General features: G+C 33.7%; 1 protein-coding gene across 1 annotated transcript in view; it reads left to right on the top strand.

Annotated features, from left to right (window-relative positions):
- LOC113520600 (BMP and activin membrane-bound inhibitor homolog) overlaps window positions 1–16,797 on the top strand; it is a 100,914-nt gene that overhangs the window by 63,082 nt on the left and 21,035 nt on the right. Inside the window, exon 2 of the mRNA XM_026905981.3 lies at window positions 12,116–12,290. Within this exon, the coding sequence (XP_026761782.1) occupies window positions 12,116–12,290 (175 nt within the window). The remainder of the gene's footprint in view (window positions 1–12,115; window positions 12,291–16,797) is intronic.

The raw sequence follows: 16,797 nt of genomic DNA, 5'->3' as shown, positions 1-16,797 counted from the left end.
AGTTTTAATGAGAAATAATAAATGATTCGAGATTTTTCGATACCCGCAACTGGCGATTTATCGATACACGAATCTTGTCGATATAATCGAATTTTTCAGTACATTAGCATCGATAAATCACTGGCCAACTAGAAAGATATTAATGTAGATGGAAATACATATTTTATATGAAATTGTTATGTACACGTAAATTGATATAAAGATCAAACATGGGGTCCTATATACCCGGATTGCTAGTAAAAAATAAAACAGCTTATATAAATAAAGAATTCCTTAATCTAATAATAACAATTAAAACTTATAATTTTGTCCTGTCTATTTATTTAATATGATATTATAAAATTATTTATTACAAAAAACATAGCTCTATATTAGTTCGAAATTTAAATTACATATCTTCGAATTTCGATTTTTTTTTATACAACTTCGAATGGCAATCAAGCTGACGGCCCACCTGACGGAAAGTGGTAACCGTCGCTTATGAACAGTACCATGGACATAACAGAGTATACTGTTTCGCCCATGATATTCCTCTGTACCCTGTAAATTCACGCCATATCCCACCCTTCAAACCGAAACACAACCATGCAAACACAACTGTTTTACGGTTGAAACATGAATGGGACAGAGGTACCCAAGCAAACGACTTTGGTACAAAGTCTCCCTCTGGGTTATTATTATTTAATAGTTATTATTATTTAACCTACTTCAAAAAGAAGAAGGTTCTTAATTCGGTTGTGTTTTTTTTTCTATATTTGTTACCTCATAACTCCGTCAATTGTAAACCGATTTGGAATTTTTTTTTTAACTAATACGATATACTTACAGATTGGTCCCATAGAAATTTGTATCAAAATATGTTCTCTACAGTTTAATTTTTAAATCAAAATAACTGGTTTTGCTAGAATTGTACACAATCTTAATTATTTTATGGTAACATTAATAATTTTAATGGGTAACATATGAAATGTTACATGCGCATACCGCCTAATATAAATATGTAAGCAATAGAAAGTGTACAAGTTATTACAGGCCATTTAAAATACTGTTACACCGCGTTTCCACCAAATAAACATCGTGTATTTGTACTCATTATAATAGTATAAATATACGTAGGTTTTTTTTTTTTTTACTGCTATTTATTATAAATGCGAAAGTTTTTAGAATATATGGATGGATACTTGCAATTTTAAGGTGAAATTATTGAAGAAATTTAGATGATTTTTTTTAATTTAACAATAGAGTAATTTATATTTTTATAATTAATTATAATTAAAACTGTTTTTTTATTGAATCATAAATTACATTTAGTTAGATCTACTAGCCACCGAACTAGGCCGAGCCTGTATTTCATTGGATAGTTAAATAACTTCCTTTGACTTAAGTATTTATAAAAGACGTTATAATATCCAAATACAATACAATATCGAAACACTCAAATTTGCAATGTACAAACTAATGGTGCAACTTATTTAAAATTGAGTAGCATTATATTTTCTCGCTTACAATTAAATATTACATTAGTTTATTATAAGCTTTCGCATTGTTCACACATATTTTATTTACACTATCAGGTCTTAATGCAATGACAAACGTCGACAATAAAGAAGCAAATATGTAGCTACTATCTACTTGCAAAAAAAATATCATCGCGTTAAGTCTCGATAGTGTAGTTAAAATATTGCATTACTTCAAAATTGCCAAAAGATTAAAAATAAAAAGAAAATAAAAATAATTATTTATTCTTTATAATTTCCGAATATTTGACTACGATTTATAAAGAGTACAAATTTTTTATAAACTTTTATTATAATAATTATTAAAACTAAAATTGACATTAACATATATTGACATTAAACTAATTGCAACAATTTATTATTTTAAATTACAATATGTATAAATATTAATATGACATACTATGTACGGTGATCTGTACTACAGGTCTTAACCTATTACAGACACCAGCTCCTCACAGCAGAGTTCCATATTTTTTATTTTATTTATTTTTTATTTTTATACAACATAGAATGGCAAACAAGCTGACGGCCCACCTGATGGAAAGTGGTAACCGTCGCCTATAGACATGAGCAGTACCATGGACATAGCAGAGTATACAGTTTCGCTCATGATACCCCCCGTTGCCATTCTTGAGGACTCAGGTGTTATTCCTCTCTACCCAGTAAATTCACGCCATATCCCACCCTTCAAACCGAAACACAGCCATGCAAACAATATTATTTTAATTTTATTTTATCCTAAATACCTATGTGTACATTTAAGTTGTTTGTGAGGAGACATAAATAAATATTATTATTATTACGGTGCTATACTATGAATTGTAACATAATTATTGGTAGTCATATTGAAAAAAAGACTTGAAGTATAATTTACACGCTGAATTTTATTGTATATCGGTTGAATATGGAACTGTTTATGTATTGTATAAGAACTTTGTTATTACCTGTTGAAATTCTATTCTAAATTAATAGTTCTGTTATTCTTTAATCCAATTAGTCGATTGTGATGACTGATAAGATTATGGCACCCAAATAAAAACAGATGTACAGGAGACTTGCATCGAGGTCGGTGGTTTACCATTCCACAGATTAAAATAGTTTTACACGCTATAAAAATAAAGTCCCAAATCAAACAGACGTAATTATCGAACGCTTCAGAAAAGCAATACATTATTTTCCAAATTCCAAAAATATTATAAATCAAATCTTAATTACGTACCTAAAGATACTGAGTAAATGGCCACATTTAATTCACAATCCATAGAAAATTGATACTTTTATCGTATCTCATTAATCGAGTAATCATTTCGAATTGTTGTAACTATTAATCGAGTGATTTGAGCGATAATAGATTTTCATACATTTGCCCATTAATCACTGGGTATATAAATTTTATTCATTTCCAGTTATAAACGTGAAACGTTATTTTCTATTTTCTATCTTTTGTGTTCCCACGATAGATTTACATTTATTATGGAATTAGCATAATATATTAGTTATACACAGTTTAACAGGCGAGATAACGATCGCTTTATGGCTTTGAGACGCCAATATTCGATTAATTTTAATGTAGCATATGTTTTTCAGTTATATCTGCAGTTTGTGATAAATTGACCCATACAGCAATATAATTTTTGTTTACTACTATGCCTGTTGTTTTAGTAATACTGTGAGCAAAGGGTAAGTAATGGGTAGTAATAAGTATCAGGTTGACCTGGAAATCATCGTGATAAATTCCCAATAAATTCAAGTTAGGACCGTTCCATTGGTAATCTATAGGGGAGGCTGCTGAACATATCAACAGTTAACAGATAGCGGCTGATATGATGATGATGATGATGGAGGTAGCCTCACTTTATCCTGTCTTATCACCCGTCATTTGTATCCTGGCAAAATTAACCTTATTAATGGTGGTGGCTTATTAACGTTCCATTTTCATCAAATAGAAAAGAAAATATATTTTTGAATTATATTTTTAAATGTAAAAATTATTTTAAAACTGAATATCATTAAAAATTTCTACTAACTGAACATTTTTGCGTGATTGATATAAGTATCCTATGTAATGAATCTAGAACATAGTTCATCTGTGTACAAAATTTTACGTGTTAAATATTAATAAATATTATTACTAACTATAAGCGACTTAACGCTTAAATGAATTATGAAGTACTACACTATATAAATAAATCTAGTATAATTATGTACCACATACTTCTTATCGGTTACTAGACTAAAATGAAATACCTCTGACCATCCCATTTCAGATTATAGTCGTGAATTATTTCTTTTCACTGTCAATACACTAGATTCATGTGCAATTATCGTGAAATCAAGACGATCTAGCTTTCACTATACAATATTCACATAAAATTCTCAAGAATTTTTAAGTTATTAATTGCTTTTTTTTTCGTGGAACAAATCGTAAATTGTAATAATTTGCAATTTGTTCCACAATAAAAAAAAACTGCAATCTCAATCGTGACACACTTGGTATGGAAGCAATGTGGTGGTGGTTGTGGGGGCTGGTGGTGGTCATAACTGAAAATTAGTGTTTTATCACCAACAACAGTAATAATTACAAACTAAAAATAACAACAATAAAAAGAGAGAAAAAAAGAAAATCAATTCATTTTGCTGGTAATAAGAGCCGCCTCAGCTGGTGTTATATATGCACACCTTCAGCGAGATGTACCTTTATAGCACTGATTCTGATCAGGAGGTCCATTAACTTATTAAGTTTTAGCATTTTTTTATGCAAGTTAAAATGGCAAACAATCTGACGGCCCACCTGAAGGAAAAAGGGTAACCGTCGCAAATAGACACGAACAGTACCGTGGACTTAACAGAGTATACTGTGCCCTTTACCGTTCCTGAGAACTAAGAAGTTGTATCTCTGTACTCTGTAATTTTATTGTCATATCCCACCCTTCAAACCGAAACACAGCCATGCAAACACAACTTCTTCTTCAGAAACACGAATGGAACAGAAGCACCCAATCAAACGACTTTTGTACAAAGTCTCCCTTTGGTAAAACCGTTAAGGCGCTAACAAACAAACATACTTTCACATTTATAATATTAGTAAGGATTATTTATCTACCTATCTTTAGTTGGAACGGATGCAAAGCAATTAACCAGTAAAGATCATAGATAGGGCATACCGGCGAATCTAGAAAGTCTAATGTCACCTGTCGAGACGATTTGATACAAGTTGCAACATATTAACATTAAAATTTGCCTATTACTATAATAAAATCGTAATTGATGTCTGTCCGTTTATTAGATCTTTACAAGAAAATAGCCGTACGGATTTCAACGAGATTTTATAATTAGGTAGGCATTAAGTCATCTTAAAAACTGGTTGATAATTGTATTATAGTAATCGTTCGAGTGAATCATTAACATAGCTTTATAATATAATGATCTTTATAAATTGGACATTTTAAATATTACAAAAACAAAACTCTATTGTTTTGAAATATGACATTTTTTTTTACAGTTTTTTAATATTATTATAAAAAAAATGTATACTCCCAACTACTTATTATCCTCAATGGGATACTCAAAAACATTGGGCTATTGGATTGAGAACTAGATTGTTTGTGTAGAATTAATTATTTTTTCTAGATTATCGCCCCTTAGCCAAAAAAGAATTTCCCAAAAATTCCCATAGAAACAAAAACTACATATTTCGCGCGGGCAAAGCCACGGGAAACAGTTAATAAAAATACAGTGATGAAGGCAGAAACTAGCTTAACATAACTATCCTTGAAAGGTGTATAAAATGTCTAACTGGTTCAATAGGCGTAATAAAAAACATACAAAGCTATTCGACAGTACGTCGCTACAAATGAAAACACCGCAAAGTACAGTATTAAAGACCCTACTATGAGTTCTATTCTCGTAAAATAAATATCAATCGAGTGTCATATCGAATTCATTAAAACCAATATGGTATGATATACGAGTGAGTGACATAAATCAAATGCACTGACACAAGTAATAGCTGTGTATAATTGGCCCCATTCCCTTGTAGTAACGATGTGTATTAAATTCATGGGCTCATTTTTCTTTCCAATATAGTCTGTGCATTGAAACAGTTTTCAATTAAGCCATATTTACTATATGTATTCGCGACTTCGAGTGTGTAACCGGGATAAAAAGTAGCCTGTGTCCTACATACCAAATACTACGCGTGTGCCAAATTTCATGACAATTGGTTGAGGTGTTCAAACGCCAAGAGTTAACAAACTTACTTTCACTTATACGTTATAAAGTACCTACCTAAAGATTTAATTTTTAAATAGATTCCATCATACGATCATCAGTAAAAGGTGATGCCTTCTATATCCCAGATATTCTATTCAATATCTTTATTATGGTATTTAAATATGGGTCCAGAGACAAATGGAGGTGTTATCTAAATCTTTATGATTTTTAATAACGGAACTTTGACATTTTTCTTTTAAAAGGTGTCCAGATAAAGTTGGGAATCTTGGATCTATAAAATATTTTCAATATCCGTTAACACGTAGTAGGGGCATGATTTCCGCATTGGACGACCGCATTCCAACGACTTCTTTCTACGAGGCATTGCGCATCGAGAGAAATTCTTTAAGTGCATGCCATTGAACATCACGAAAACTCGATCTCGATACGTTCACAAATCAATCGTTGACGGTCGGAAATGAATACATACCATGCAAACTAATTACAAAGTTTCGTGCATACGATGGTACGCATACCATCCGTACATACATACGTTTACACCGAAATCAGGCCAGTTGACTAAGAATGATTCTATGTTCGTAATAAAGTCTATCATATAGTGTCCGAACGATTAAAATTGTATTATTTATATAGTATTTCCTTTGTTATTATGACATCAATCCTATTTCGTTCGGCTTCGAATTTTCGGACAAATTTTTATGGTAAGCAGACAGACGTGGTTATTATAACTGGTAACAAATAAAACAAAATCTTTTGTATCACTTCTTATTCAAATTTACTATATTTATTATTTTTTATAAATAGTGTAGTAAAGTGTAAATAATTAAACAAATTATTATTGCTTCTTTCATCGCTAACTTTATCATGACTATAATAAACAAAATGTTAAATAAAATACAACAAAAGTAACTTGAGAATTCTTATTTTTTATTGACATTTCATTATAAAAATAAAAAGCGTTTAGATATGTATATAACAACTTCGGTCTGAATATTATATATTTTTTATTGAATATTATGTAAAATAAAATATATAAGTATATTATATACTTATATATTTTATTATATAACCGTATGATCCCGACATAGAATAGGCCACCCCTTTTCCCTCGTAGATGTCGTAAAGGCGACTAACGGAATTTACTGGTAGAAGGATGAACAGCGGCGTCTTTCTTAAAACGTCCTAAAAGCCTAACTGTGGTTGCCGATCCACTTGTCAAGCGTAGCAACTACTGACAAACTCCCCATAAACATCCCCCCCTGAGGGGAGGCCTATACTCAGCAGTGGACGGTTAACGTCTGATACGATGCTGATGATGACTTATACTTTTTTATGAACGACAAGCTCTACTCGAATAACTGTGGAATTCGGTCGCTGTTGAAATATTGATTAAGCTTTTTATGTTGCTTTTCAATCTGGTGCGTATATCTTGAAACATATTTGTGTAGGTACGGCTCGTTTCAATCGGCGTTGCTTCAGATTCATTATCACCTTTATGGCCTATATTATCAATAAGAGCACTGAAGTATATCATCAGTGTATAAACCACACGCAGCGAAAGTCAATGAACTACAGAAGTGCTAACTTTCCAAAGACAAAGGTGTTAATATTTCACACATCAGCCAACATGTTAAAAACAACATGAAACTTTTTCAGTCCTTTTAATAAACCACCTGTGTCGCCTACATCTACCTGTTAACACCTATAAAATAACACAACGCGACAGTCAACTAATATTTGTTTAATAAATTGAAACGGTAAATCTCGAAATATGCCTCGAGAATCAAACGAGACATCAACAAAGGGCTAAATGTTTATGGAAAGTCGGCACGCGCACACGCAACCAATCGACCAGATGACACAGCTGTTATGATTTAAAACGACAAATACCCCTTTGAGGAGCGTTAAATGGAGAGCATTGTGAATATGACGTTTTATGTCGCCTACACAATCATAAAGGAGACCTATCTCAATGATCGAAGCCCATTTTATGCCCGATAAAGCTTCTCTGTTGCGCTAGTCAATACAGCCCGTGTCGGTGAAGGGAAAAAAAACAACTGCGCTCCGGTCAGGTAGCCGTCCGTTTGTGCTCCATTGTAGCCTAATGATCCGATGAATACTCTGATTCTCAATCGAACAGGTGGCATTTGATTCGGTCCTAGTCACTTCCTTAGTTTATTTTGCACTTTTAGGAGTTCGATGAACGCGTTTGATTATTTAAATGTTATTCGAGTGGCGTGAAAGCGCCTCGATAACCTCGACGGACAGGACGTGCACAGAATGACTGATAAATAACGCATACTTAGATCACACTTGGTAATTTGACTCGTGATCAATTGAAGCTTCTGCTCCTTTGTAATAAGGGCTAGAGACAAATATACGTATCGACACTTGAGACGGATAGACCTCTCATTTCCAATACATCAATGCAGACAACGCGGACTTGAATTATTCTAAACTGATGTTAAACAAACGCCGCCATAGAATTACATCACTGCAAGATAGGATTTTCTGAACAAGCAACTTGTGTATAATAAACGTTTAGCGATCGTGGTAGTTGTTAACGGTTCAACGTGCGAGTAAGCAATTTTCAAAGGATGTGATCTTGACTGGATGCAGACAGCCCTTTGCGGCAGGCGGCTTCGTTCGCCTTCGTCTATCATAATGTCTGCATTTATTGCTAGTTCATCGGCCTTTTCCCCGCCCTATATGTTAGATCGCGAAGTATCGCTAAATCTGGTATATAGTTACTCGTAATTCCTAAAGTCGTTTCCTAAGATTTCTTTAGCTAGATCGTGGATCTATTTATTGATCGAAGATTATCGTTGCGATTTGTCAAAGTGCACCGGCAACCGATGGTACTAGCGGCAGGGGAGACATGATCGCTGCATGCGATAGCTGCAGAAACGCTACTCGACCCACAGACAGGCCTCTCTCGGCTCGCATTCCGATGTAAATTGCCCGCGGCCGCGGCCAGATTACTGGCGCCGCAATGGATAATTACGAACCGTCGAGGACATCCATTACGGAAGATAATTCAGCAAGCGCAATTAGAGGATGAGTCGTGATTCGATCAACGGCGGCGATACAGGCGATAAAGCGAGGCAAAGCAATATAAATTAACTGTGCCTACAATTATTGAGTTAGCTCCAAGCGTCTGCTTAGCATTCCATATGACTGCAACCCGCCAATGATAGTCATGACGCCGGTGGCGTTTTGCCATATTGAGCTTACTAATAGATACGCTATAGGGCCAACGACGGAAGTCTATTAAGCGTCGTGTCGTGATTTTTGGAAAGTTCTATCTTCCGAAATGTAGATGAATAGCGACCATTTGAATTCCACAACAAGGCCGCAACATAGCCTTGCTTTTTCCGCGTCATCCAAACAACATAAAGCTTGTTATGTTGGCTCCAATCTGAATAGTAGAGAAACCGGCTGCGGCGCGCGCCACAAATATTATTAACGTAATAAAGTACTAGATAAAACGGAGTTGGACAGCGTGTGAACACTAAGAGAAAGCCGTTGTCGCAACTTTAGTTAGCTGTTACTATCCGGTAGTTATTCGAATATTTTGATGCAATATATTTGACCACATTCCTTAAGTAAACTCAATACAATTTTTATATGAGGCAATAAATGTTTCCAATGAAAGCAATAAGATTTAAAATAGACCTTCACAGATAATCAGACAGAAATAGCAGACTATTTCTGCACATAACTCGCGTACTATCTTGCTGTACAATCTAAATTGAATCGGATCTCAAATGAACGAAATACTGAAATGAGCTTGGAACTTGATATCTTAGACGTCATGTACTTGCTGCAGTGTTCTGTAATGAAATTGAAGGGACGTGGCAAACGGAGCGGCGCTAGTTATCTTCTTAAAGCGATCTGCTTCGACTACTCTTCCGAGGAACATTTCAATCGTGATTCGCTAAAACCGGCTTCCGATCGAATCTTGATACGTTGGTCAAATAAAATACTCCTACCCTATTTGGATACTTTCTATATTTATCCTCTTTAAATTTTATAAGTCGACAGATCATAGATTCCTAAGCATGTTATCTAAAATTGCTGCGCTTTTCCATTTTTTGTACTCATTTGTTATTGTTAATCTACTTTGTCATTCGCATTATGAGAACTCATTTAATATTGTTCTATTTGAACTATAATATTCAGAAGTTATATTTATTTCTACTACACTTTGACAACTCAAACGAAACGAAACCCTGTAAGCAACTGAGTTAAATTCCCCAAAAAATCCTTTCATCATCACAATTAGTAATGCAAGCAACGGAAACACAAAGTTAACACCTCGTTTAGTAGCACGCGTCAGCAGGGTGACCAATTGTACAAAAACCTCTACTGAACACGCGTCGCCATTGAGGTAAATCCAGTATCATCACATTAAAAAAAAAATTGGAGATGTGTCACAAATGTATTCTTGTGAACACAAAGAAAATTTTTAACTTAATATATAAATATTTGTTTATAAAATACATGCAACAAATCGAGGAAATAATACTACACTAATAAATCTATACAACAAAAGTTTGAAGAACAAAAGCTTATAAGAAGCACTTTTCTTTATCTTATAATGTTTTATCCCATACTTACCAGTCTCGTCTTGAACTCATTAGTTCATCTGTCTCTTTTTAGTCTCGCTTCATCCCTTTCCCACCCATCTCTGGACAGCCATTTATCAATTCCAAATAACATGCCGGGACCTTTTCTGTTTTGTTTATTTGTTTTTTATTTACCTTATCCTTCGGTGTTCCGATTGTGGCCTTCTTTTTTTATGAAATTGATTGTACATCCGAACTAATGGCGTCCATCCAACATAATGTACGATGAATTGATAACGCTAATTGTATAGTTAATGAGTAAATATTTAAGCTCGTTATTTTTAGAACATCAAAAAGTGCGTCGAATGTTTAATACAGGCGGTAGTTATGAAATCAAATAGACAACCGGTATAAACTTAACTTTGCTATTAATACTCGTATTCTATTCCGCCTGGTGTCTGTATGTTTAATTTATTATAAGTAATACAAAATCCAATATTGCGTGTGCTATAAATTCAGCAATCAAAAGTTTTCAATTTCTCTCGCAACGATTCAATTATTTAACTATAATGGTCTTCACCGATGTTTGTACGACTACGTATCATTGACTTTTAATTACTTTGCACGTTTGTTTCTTGATTCGTAGTCTTTGTAATTTTAAACATAACTTTTAAATAGTTTATTATTCCTATGTAATGAGCATAAACATAGCTATAGATATACATTATGTCTGTAACAGAAGTAATTTCATTCCTCTTAAAAACGATTACCCAAATAAGATTTCAATAAACCTGATGATAATTACCCACTAAAATTTGATTATACCAGCTAATTTGGAAGGGTTAAGTTTTTATCGAGATTCTTAACCGATGTCCCACTGGAGCGCATCGACAGTTGAACAACTAATCATTAAAAAATTAGACTTAAAAAAAAGTATATTCCGTGAACGAAAAAGATATTCCAAAGATGCCGGACATCAAGGGGGGTCTTCCTTGCATTTTATCGGTCCGGAGAGCAAATAAAGCGGCGTCCCTCTGAAATTAATTTCGTTTTGTTTCATCGTCTGGAGTCGAAGCATTTACATTGAATGCGGTCGGAGGCTGGCCGTTGTAGGATATTTATGTAGGGGCTCGTGGAGTATGACGTGCGCATTATTCATAAAAGATATGCAGCACGGACCAGCTGTATGTTATTTTTACCGGTTCATTGGCTTGTCGTCGTTAGGAGAAAAAATCTTGTAATCCAAAATAAATTTTAGTTACATATAACATTTGATATTGTTTATGTCTGTATATCGACAGCTCGGATAAACGGTTTATATTCGTAACGTTAGTTTCCTTAGTACTATTTAGTTTGTGTTTATTATCCTGTAAACGACTATGACGTTAGTTGTGCTGGAAACTGTTAACAACGCATAGGTAAACTTAGGTTCTACAAATCGAACACTATCAATTTTACGAGCATCAAAGGCGCCAGGATGTCGGCACAAGCATTGTGTTTACTGCTTATATTGATTGCACTTCCTCGTACATTTTGCAATAATTTCCTTTCCCCTTCAAACTTAACACGATTCTTTCGAAAACAACTTTTCACAAATATACACTATTGTGGTACTTCCAATACAGGAAATTCTTTTCGTATTTTTATTAATTTATTCGGTAATATAAATATACAATTTATTTGTTCTTGCGAAATAACGATCAATTGATTGTTCAATATTGTTGTTTATAATGAATCAACAATTCTTAATTTGAAATTGCATCAATATGTGAATATTGTTTTTTTTTTTCTTTTCAGATTCAAAAGCCGATAGTGACACAGATGGAGTGCGGTGTTACTGTAATACAGCTGAGTGCGTGGGGACCGGGTACATGTGCCGATCTCCTCGAGGTGGGGGATGTTACAGCAAGTTGCCGTCACCAAGGAGAGCTCGTCACGCGAAACATGGATGCCTGTATCATTTAGCTGACACGTAAGTACAATCAACGCCTATTATCTCCAAATATTCAGCCAGTTTTGGTACTTGCTAATATTTACTGCAGTGCGAATTCGAAATAAGTAATAAAAAAAAACAGAATCGTCTATTCGATTTATATCCACGTTACTAACAATTATTTAACATTTTATTACCCATATTCTTATTTATTGATTTTATGTATATTATGCCCTTGGAAATTTGCATGGCATATCTTAAGGCAATTTACAGCTGCCAAAATTACTGCCACATGGCCATCATTATGTTAACCGTAAAAAAAAGATCCGAGTTCATTTACTCTTATTGAAATTTCAATGGTCTTCACTTGGAAAAATGATCACAAACATGGTCGTTTGCGACTGTTACTTAATTATATTGCTGTTATACATGAACTAATTTGCAATGCGATCGATGACAATCTGCTCGGTGATCTGAAATTAGAAACAAGCGCGATCAAAACAAGATTCTTCAGTAACGAACCATTTTAAAGATCGTATCAAATGTTATTACGGGTCTGATTATAATTAAGCAGCCACCTAATATGGATTGAAGCTTCATTATATACCTATCGCTACGTTATATATATTAGTGTGTAGAGACATAAACACACCTTCACTCGTTTAGCTGTCATAAATTTCGTCTTATTCGACATCGCTATCATTAAATACTGTTTATTCAAATTTAAGCAAATTTTATAGCTTATTTTTCTTAAGTCCTAATTATTTAATATCTCATTTTATTTAAACCTTATTATTGGACTTCTATTTCACATGTAATGTATTCTTCGTTTTGTATCTATGATTTGTTTTTGATGTCCCGTCATGTCGGTTTCTTGTGTTTTTCGTTAACTTTCATCGTGGAATTAATTATCTATTCTTTTGTTGGGCCCGATACAACAGGCGCATTGTCATCCATCAATTCTGCTTATCATGCTCGGGACCCGTGACTTGTCTAAGTAATCTACGTTCAAGTATCTTTCAATTTGTTTTTGGACAGAAGGAATTGAAACACAAGTTATTCTGCTATAAAACAAACTTAAATGTTTCTAATGTTTTTTTTTTTAGTTAGTTAACATATTGTTTATTTATGACGAACGTTCAATTTTTTAATAGTCCATCAGCTATCTTTTTTATACAATACTTACCTATATACATACCTTCTGGGTGCGTTCAGGTTTGTTTAATATTAATTATTCCGACGAAGGCATGCCGAAGCCGGATCGGTTTTTATACTCTGAAATTACCCGCTCAGTTGATTATCTTATTCGTGTCGGCCCGGGCCGCGTTCAGAAAACTGGTTCCATGCACGGGCGCATGCCCGCTTTTATTTGCTTTAAAAACATTTTTGCTCGTTTTTGGCAATCTCCCCCATCCATTATCTCAATTAACGATCGTCGAGTCCGCTTCGTTAAGATTCGATCGAGTTCAAATTGATATGCGGTCGCTTTATAAGTAATTAATATTGTTCGACTTGTTTATTGTCTATAGTGTATTGCTGAGTGACCTCGTTTATTGAGATAAGGCTGACGGGAGCTTGGGGTTGTAGCGGAGGTCAGGATCCTAGATAGCGTCGCAGCTGTACGGCCGCCGACCCCAGCTCTCAGCTCCGCCATTTTCGTATCAGCTGTTACATAAACACTTTATTGCTGTAATATAAAGCTGCAAAATTATTTTATTTCCTTTTTGTGCGTCAGATTCTCTTATATTTTCCACTGAGACTATTGTTACTATGGTTCTGACCCTTTCTTTGTTTTAGGCAAACATTTCAGCGATAGAAATTTCGGAGCCTCCGTTATCAAATATATCATTATGATATTGTCGTTATCAATCGTTTGGATGAAAGGATCTGGATTCATTATTGAATTATCAATTTCAACAGCCATTATCACTTGTTTGTTCCCATCGTCATTTCAGACGTTAGTATTATTCATGTTTGTGAAAGTACATTGAATGTGAAGAATTTATTTTATGCATCTCATCACCTAAATATTTAGTCAGAATTAATAATATCATCATGAATAAATATAACTTTAGTATTCTCTCATTAATTAACCAATTAATTAAATATGTTAAAATTTTAGAATAATTTACATATTTTTCGTATACAGAGAATCTATAAAATGGTTAGTACTCCCATTGAATTTTTTCAAGTAACATCATCATATCAGTCATTAACCGTCCACTGCTGAACATAAGCCATAGTTTTGCCAGCAGTTGCCACTATTGGCAGGCGGATTGGCAACCGCAGTTAGGCTTTGGAGATGTTTTAGAAGGAACACATCTGACTATCCCTCGCCTTCTGTTAATCGACTCCTACGACAATCACGGGGAAGGGGTAGCCTATTCTATGACGGGACCACATGACCAAATTATATTACCAATAGTCTATTGTCAAACTTTTTTTTTTCAATTCTTACGATGTTAGTAATGTAGCGATTTTCATCTTCCAATGGTTAGTTCAATCATCGTCGTTTTTAGTTTCGTCTCATACGCATGTATGCATCACTATTTCTGAAGTCATTATATTAAAAAAAATACCCTTATAATATAATATTACTATATTGTTAATATAAAAGTGAGTTTGTTTGTTACTTAGTGCATTTACGACTTAACCAATCATTATGGAATTTAGTATACTCTATCCTGATCATTGAAAATATCCGAGTTATGTGGACGAAGTCTCGGGTAAAATATAGTTCATTGATATCCCTTAGAGACTCCAATGCACTGTGTAGATATAGTGTATTGTTTTGAGGGGGGATTATATTAAAAAAAAATAACATCAAATATACAATCTTTGTACAACTTGAGTTTAGTTACTACAGATGTGATATTTGATGACACAAAAGAAATACATGCTATTTTTTTAATGGGTGATAATGGAATGGTAACGCCCGCGCTATCGGTATACACTGGCGGGGCACCAGTGAGAGATGATAGGTGAGTATGAAGCAGGTCAGTTAGCCCATCGCGGCATCGTGACGAATTCAACAAGGATTAATCACGATGGTTTCCAGGTGGAACCACATGGAGGTTGACCTGATAAGGTGTATTTCTAGCAATAGATTCATTAGACTCCTTTACTAACAATCCCTTTCCCCCCAGAAATACGTACTATAACTAGGTTAATACTACATGGTAGACATCATCATCATTGTATCAGCCGTTATCTGTCCAATAGTAGACGTCGCTTCGTATAAAAATTGTCTTGGGTTTGATTCTCTGTTCAGTTAATTTATATAAATAATATTTTTCTAAATTCACTTCTACTTGGATGTTGTAATCTCGTAGATAGGAATTGGTAATTAAAAATAAAACTAGAAAATAATATTAGACTAGAATGGTAACGTGCCTGTGCTAACAGTATACGCTGGCGGGGCACCATTGAGGGATAATAGGTGAGAATGAAAATGCAGGTCGGTTAGCCCATCGTGATGAATACACTTGGAAACTATCATGGTTAATTCCTGATGAATTTATTATGATGGGCTAACTACCCTGTTTTCATTCTCATCTATTACCCTTCACTGGTGCTTCACCAGCGTATCCCATTAGCATAGGCGGAATTACCGTTACCATACCATTTTCACCCATATAAAAAAATATACTTGGAATTCAGTACAATGGTTGCTAGGAGGTTAACCTGTTAGGGTATATTGTTAGCAATGGGACTGGTAATATGCATTCATGTAACAATCCTTTCCCTCCAGCAGGCGGGGTTACCATTCCACTATCACCCATTGAAAAAAAAATAGCAACCGTTTAAAAAATAATTGGTCAGGCGGCTATTGGACACAAAATTCTCCAAATAATCACCGCTAATTAGGTAGATACGGGATCGGCATTTGAATTCTTTATCGCATATCGTAGACCATCGACAACGGTTCCCATGAGAAAACGCGATTATTGTAATACTAATAAATCGATTATAAATCATTAGTTGTCAATTTGAATAAACAGTAAACCTGAATGATTTACATAGCAAATGATGTTAAATATTGAAAATAAGGGAATAAGAATAATTTAAGATTTAAATATTTGTCTAAATAACTTAAAAGTATACACTTAATAGAAAATATCAAGAGAACTCAGTTTTTTTGGTAAATAATACAAATCTAAAAAAACTTAAGAAATACCAATTTTGTTTAACTAAGTTTTAATTGTTATTATTATAAACCAAAGTTTTAATATTAAAATATAAAATTATAATCTTGGCAAAGTCTTTTTTATCTGAAATAATATCCTTACAAATTGGTTTCATAGAAATTTTATCAAAATCGGTTTAGTAGTAGTATCTAGTTTTGAAATAACTGGTTTTGTCCTAAATGAAATCGGTTTTATTTTGTGGAACACAATCTTAAATAGTAAATATACATACTCTCGTAAATATACTAAATAAATATACAACTCGTAATATGGGATCGATTTGCGAAATTTCACATCATCCATCGATTCATTTTATTCGTTTTAAAATTAGAACATTTAAATTACTAGTTCATTTTTTT

The sequence above is a fragment of the Galleria mellonella genome, unplaced genomic scaffold (genome assembly GCF_026898425.1).
Source record: "Galleria mellonella isolate WM207_F2 unplaced genomic scaffold, CSIRO_AGI_GalMel_v1 utg80, whole genome shotgun sequence".
Taxonomy (NCBI): domain Eukaryota; kingdom Metazoa; phylum Arthropoda; class Insecta; order Lepidoptera; family Pyralidae; genus Galleria; species Galleria mellonella.
Note: the sequence above shows the minus strand (reverse complement) of the source record. Positions and strands in the feature narration are given on the sequence as shown.